Below are 7,500 nucleotides of genomic sequence, written 5' to 3' on the forward strand. Positions count from 1 at the left end.
TTTCAGCCCATGAACGCAGAAGAAGAAGAAGAAGGATGACTATATATCGACCTGCTCCCCTATTCTGTGTTGCTGTTTGCATCGGAGTGAGTGTCATATGTCATTCGTATCTCTTTCAGGCCAGGATACTGCAACCAAGACAACAATCAGAATGGCAACGACACTGAAGGTAAACCCTATTTGAAAATAGTTATTCCCACCGGTGTGGATAACAGGAAAGGGAGTGTCTTTGTGTGACGTTTATACATGTGTGTATGTGTAAATTTTGTGTGAAGGAGCGTGTCGGTTTTGCATCAAAAGAACTATTCTGATCAGTCATCGATCAACGGCTATCGCCAGTTATCTCTCTGACCGGACGCTAAAGTCCTACGCGAATCTATCAAACCAAGAATACAGAGTTATCTCCCATATGTTGTTCTCGAGCAGTGTTCGTGAGACGAAAATGATGATTGCATATTGGCCGACTTCGACAGTGATCTCCGTTCTGTTCTTCACAGCTATGATAAAGACATCGTTCTAAGGTCAAAACAAGTCGAAATTGTGGGACTGCTGCCGGAAGGAGACCGTAATATATGGTTGCATCACTGTCAAAAAATCGTCTGCTCCAGCGAGCGCTGAAACCAAACGGTTGATTATCACGTGACACTTTTGCCATATTTAGAGTTGTTTGCACAGTAAATACAGCAGCGAAAAATAGCTCGCTTGAAACTGTCTTACATATCAATTCCTTTGTAATTTAAAAATTACACAACACCATGAAAAATCATTATCGACGATCGCGAATCTGCTTATATCCATAACACTTACGAAAAGATCAAAATAATTATGTAAAAAATTGATTTCCTCGCCAGACAAGGAAAACCAAGGCATCCTGTCAGGGAGAGAATGAGCCGAACTCATTTTGTCTGTGCTTCCCATTCTCAGTTCCGGAAACTTATACATTTCGTATCCACAAGATTACCGAAGAGCGGGGCGGCTTAATCTGTCCCCTGCCACAGCGGGTTTTTGCAGGCACGCAGGCATAATTAAATGAGAGCGACAGAAAGATCCAAGCTACCTTTTTTTCCGTGTAAACTATCCTTTAAGCTACCAGAGATAAGTACGAGCGTTGACATGAGACGGCAACATCCTACACACGCAGATATAGATTGTTTCAGTCAGACTTCTGCCAAAATAAACTCCAGACTGAATGCTTCCCAGCCAAATTGATTATCGAAAGGATCACAATCATGTCAGTTTCTTCCAAGTGAAGCAATTTCGTGGTGAAATTCGATAGATTTTACCCCTAAATCAAATTAATTCGAAAACGCCCCGAGTGATTTTATTCCTTGAATGAGAAAAAAGCCAGTTTCTAGGTTAAAGGCATATGTACGCGCTCCCGTGTTTACAAAGTGTAGTTTGCCCACAATCGATGTCAAATGCATCATAAGGCCATATAATGACGATATGTCGCAATGCGCGGACCATATACATGCATTACAGCTTGTTCTAGCCTCTGAAAAAGTGAGGATGTCAACAAAGACGCGGAGTTATTTCCCTTGCGTCAACGTTCCCTCTGTTGGCAAATCTATAAATAGGACGATCTAGATCAAAATAAAAATTCAAATATCTCAACATTTAAGGGGTCCTAGACCACAATATTTTGCAGGGAACTTAATTTAGCATGTCTCCAGCTGTTGGTAAAGCAATTAGCGTGTATATTCATCGAGATAATATGCCTTCAATCTTTTTTTCCCTTCACGAATTAGACCCCATGAGTAGAATACGGGGTCCCACGTTCGATCAGCAGTGCTTGTACAGTCTAGCTGTAGCCTGTGAATAGTGGTATTTTTTTGAGGACACGACAGTGCCGTCACAACTTCTTTAAAAAAAACCAATATCGCAGAAAAAAATAATACTGGTGGTACGCATGATAACGGACATGTAGTACCTCGCAGGACCCCTCCGTATATTTGTAGAACGCTTTTTCGGTTACTATTACCTGCAGGACGCAGGGATGCACAGTTTGGAAGTGAACTAATCACAGAAAAGTTGAAATGTTGGGTGGAACTCAATCAGTTGTACTCTCAAACTTGCGTGCTGGCATGTTGCTTTGACCAAGGCAAGGCTATTGTTCCGGACTGTTTGACGGGCGCAGTGGCGTGGTGGTAAGACGTCGGCCTCCTAATCGGGAGGTCGTGAGTTCGAATCCCGGTCGCTGCCGCCTGGTGGGTTCAGAGTGGAGATTTTTCCGATCTCCCAGGTCAACTTATGTGCAGACCTGCTAGTGACTTAACCCCCTTCGTGTGTACACGCAAACACAAGACCAAGTGCGCACGGAAAAGATCATGTAATCCATGTCAGAGTTCGGTGGGTTATAGAAACACGAAAATACCCAGCATACCTCCCCCGAAATCGGCGTATGCTGCCTGAATGGCGGGATATAAAACGGTCATACACGTACAACTCCACTTGTGCTTAAAACATGAGTGAACGTGGGAGTCTAAGCCCATGAACGAAGAAGAAGAAGAAGAAGAAGAAGAAGAAGAAGAAGTTCCGGACTGTTTGAAGATCCAGCCATTTGGAGATGGAGTTTGCTTGCCATGCGCAAAAGCAAACTTTGAGTTCAGTTAGACGTGTTTATTTTTAGCACATTGTTCATTTGAACAGTTAAACTAAAGCGGGTTTCAGTTTTAGGGCCAAGATTGCTTTGAAGTTTTCAATGTTATGTATCCAATTCAGGCAAATTCAACAGTTTATCATGTACACATGTGATTATTTTCTTCCCAGTGCAACAGTCGTTTTGTTCTCTGGACTGCCAGTTCGAGACTGATTTGTGCAACTTTAAACAAGGCTGTCGTGACGATGGAATGACAGCATGGGAGGTTGTAAATGGTAAACTATAAGTTTATTTTTAATTGGTTTTGAATTTATGTTTGTACTGCTTTTGGGGTATCGATTCAGTCGATTTGAGTCCTTGTCATTCCATTCGCTCGCTTGATTTATGTGTGTGTATGTGTGTGTGTGTGTGTGTGTGTGTGTGTGTGTATGTGCGTGCGTGCATGCGTGCGTGCGTGTGTGTGTGTGTGTGTGTGTGTGTGTGTGTGTGTGAGTGTATGCATTGGTGTAGGTGCGTGCGCATGTGTGTTTTTATTTGTGTGCGCGCGTTCAGCCCGTTATTTTTATGAATGTGGATAGCATACCATTCTAGGTTAGTTCTTTCCTTCGACAAAACGGTGGTTTACTTACTTTGGTTAGCTGTGTGACCTCAGCTTGACTATCTCTTCAAAGAAATCACACCGAACAACTCGTTCTCTCCAACTTAGGATCAGCACAGGCAGACCAAACAACCGCAAACTACTGCGGTGTCCAGTCCTTTTCCATTTTGGAATCCAGATGGGTGAACTTCACGGCGACCTTGACCTGTCTACAGTTCAAGTTCAAAAGACATTTGCCCTATGACCTCGACGTGTTCCTCGTATCCTATAACAACGACAGCGACGTGCAGACTCTCCTGAAACGAAAGCTTGATGCCAAAACTGAGGGAGATTTCCACCACAATATGACTATTTCGCAAATGGTTGGAAAAGTAATTTATGTGATATTTGTTCATTTTTGTCCTGGAGTCTCTTCAGTGAAGAACGTTTGGGGAAGTCGACCAGGCCAACATAGCGCACTTTTCTATTTAATCATTTTATAATTTCATATTTTTGAAACAGTAATTGGAATTTGTGACTGCTTTTACGAGCTTTTATGTACTCAATTTAATTGACGATGCTTCTGCTCCTGTTGTAATGAAGACGACGGCGACGTTCATTATAATGACGACAACTACGACAGTGACGATGCTTTGGCTGCTGATCATAATAATAACGACGACGACGACGACGACGACGACGATGATGATGATGATGATGATGATGATGATGATGATGATGATGATGATGATGATGATGATGATGATGATGATGATGACAAAAACGTACACGATGAACGTTTTGCTGTTCAGGTGTTATTCCGGCTGTACGGGGGAGGGGGATATGGGGGAAACGGAACGAGGCGGTTGCTTCGGCTTGACTATGTGTCTGTCACGGAGGGTGCTTGTGGGACGCCAGGTAAAGTATTTCTTGATGCGTGCTTGGCTTTGTAAATTAGAATGTTGGTGGACCGGATTTATTTTTATTTTTTATTTTTTATCGAGTAGTATGTTTATACGCTCGTACCGAGTGATACGAAATCACATCATTGCAGTTTCTGAATTTTTGTGATCGTTACTTATTAGCAAATAAGTGAGTGAGTGAGTGAGTATGGGAATGAACGAAAGACAGAGTGAGTGAGTGAATGAGTGAGTGAGCAAGTGATTGTGAGTGAAGAGATCGTTTGATTAATTTTTTCTTTCTTTTAATCTTATTGTGCGCAAACGTGTCTCTAGTTTGAAATTAGTTTTCATAGGATTTCAAAATGAAATACTTAATGCTGAAACGTTTTCACTTCATGAAATGTCGTTTAACGATAACAGTTATGAAGGCAAACTACCCCCAGGTAGCAACACAGTTCCCAATGCATCATGCACTTAACGAGGCGAAACGGTACAAGGGAGACAACAACAAGGTTTCTCCTAAAATGTATATGTAGTGGTTGCTTCTCTTACAAAACCAGGTAGACCAAAACTTGATTTCGCATGCAGTCTAAGTGACGAAGAGGGTTTCAGCACACGCACACACACACACACACACACACACCAGACACACATACACACACACACACACACACACCAGACACACACACACATCAGACACACACACACCAGACACACACACCAGACACACACACACACCAGACACACACACCAGACACACACACACACCAGACACACACACACCAGACACACACACACCAGACACACACACACCAGACACACACACACCAGACACACACACACCAGACACACACACACCAGACACACACACACCAGACACACACACCAGACACACACACACACCAGACACACACACCAGACACACACACACACCAGACACACACACACCAGACACACACACACCAGACACACACACACCAGACACACACACACACCAGACACACACACACCAGACACACACACACCAGACACACACACCAGACACACACACACCAGACACACACACACACCAGACACACACACACCAGACACACACACACCAGACACACACACACCAGACACACACACACATCAGACACACACACACCAGACACACACACACACCAGACACACACACACCAGACACACACACACCAGACACACACACCAGACACACACACCAGACACACACACACCAGACACACACACCAGACACACACACCAGACACACACACACACCAGACACACACACACCAGACACACACACACACCAGACACACACACACACCAGACACACACACACCAGACACACACACACCAGACACACACACACCAGACACACACACACACCAGACACACACACACCAGACACACACACACACCTGACACACACACACCAGACACACACACACACCAGACACACACACACCAGACACACACACACCAGACACACACACACCAGACACACACACACACCAGACACACACACACCAGACACACACACACCAGACACACACACACCAGACACACACACACCAGACACACACACACCAGACACACACACACCAGACACACACACACACCAGACACACACACACCAGACACACACACACCAGACACACACACACCAGACACACACACACCAGACACACACACACACCAGACACACACACACACCAGACACACACACACCAGACACACATACACATCAGACACACACCCACACACACACACACACATCAGACAGACACACACACACACACACCAGACACACACACACACATCAGACACACACACACACCAGACACACACACACATCAGACACACACACACCAGACACACACACACATCAGACACACACACATCAGACACACACACACCAGACACACACACACATCAGACACACACACACACCAGACACACACACACATCAGACACACACACACACACCAGACACACACACACATCAGACACACACACACCAGACACACACACACATCAGACACACACACACCAGACACACACACACACATCAGACACACACACACCAGACACACACACACATCAGACACACACACACCAGACACACACACACATCAGACACACACACCAGACACACACACACATCAGACACACACACACCAGACACACACACACATCAGACACACACACATCAGACACACACACACATCAGACACACACACACACCAGACACACACACACATCAGACACACACACACACACCAGACACACACACACATCAGACACACACACACACCAGACACACACACACATCAGACACACACACACCAGACACACACACACACATCAGACACACACACACCAGACACACACACACATCAGACACACACACACCAGACACACACACACATCAGACACACACACCAGACACACACACACCAGATACACACACACATCAGACACACACACACACCAGACACACACACACACCAGACACACACACACACACACACACACACACACACACACCAGACACACACACACACACACACACACCAGACACACACACACACACACACACACACACACACCAGACACACACACACATACATACACACACACACACCAGACACACACACACACCAGACACACACACACACACCAGACACACACACACACCAGACACACACACACACACACACACACACACACACACACACACACACACACACCAGACACACATACACATACACACACACACACACACACACACACGCACACTACACACACACAAACACACGCATCTTAATCGCATGTTTTTGAAACCTACACTTTGTGTTTCTTCTCTTTTCAGTGTGTTCTGTAGAGAACTCCCCAGGACCATGTGGATGGGATGGCATGAACTGGGATAGCAGTCCAGATGCCAATCAAACAGGTTGCTTTATTTCTTCCTCTGCCTGTTCTTGTCCGTCTGTCTATATATATCTGTTTCCGGGACGTCCTTCTGGACAAGATTTTGTTTTTTACTATTTCAAAGGAGGTCGACTTATTTTTTTACAAGATTTGAAGTATCACGCGTGAAAAGACTACCATGAGCATTTTAGACGCTCCTTCACTTAACTGTGATAGACCCAAATCTTCATAATTTTAAAACACGGAGACCACCATGAAAACTGAGAAAGGAAACAAAATGTAATCGGTCCCGAATAGCCAAATAGGTTGAATTTAGAAGCGACACGAAAAAAACATCAACCAACCAACCAACCAACCAACCTTAATGTAAATAATTTAAATTACAGAGACCACCATATAAACTGAGAATAGTTCCGAATAGCCAAATAGGTTGAAGGAACTTGAATAAACCAACACCTAACCTAACTGTTTGACCGACCGACCGACCG

The 7,500-nt window shown here is 44.7% G+C and overlaps 1 protein-coding gene across 2 annotated transcripts in view; it reads left to right on the plus strand.

Annotated features, from left to right (window-relative positions):
- Positions 1-7,500, plus strand: part of LOC138971263 (uncharacterized) — a 19,592-nt gene that overhangs the window by 2,527 nt on the left and 9,565 nt on the right. For both annotated transcript variants that reach the window (XM_070343971.1, XM_070343970.1), the window contains exons 3-7: positions 120-169; positions 2,770-2,874; positions 3,306-3,568; positions 3,989-4,094; positions 6,954-7,034. In XM_070343971.1, coding sequence (XP_070200072.1) covers positions 120-169; positions 2,770-2,874; positions 3,306-3,568; positions 3,989-4,094; positions 6,954-7,034 — 605 coding nt within the window. The remainder of the gene's footprint in view (positions 1-119; positions 170-2,769; positions 2,875-3,305; positions 3,569-3,988; positions 4,095-6,953; positions 7,035-7,500) is intronic.

Source organism: Littorina saxatilis, linkage group LG7 (genome assembly GCF_037325665.1).
Source record: "Littorina saxatilis isolate snail1 linkage group LG7, US_GU_Lsax_2.0, whole genome shotgun sequence".
In the NCBI taxonomy this organism is placed as follows: domain Eukaryota; kingdom Metazoa; phylum Mollusca; class Gastropoda; order Littorinimorpha; family Littorinidae; genus Littorina; species Littorina saxatilis.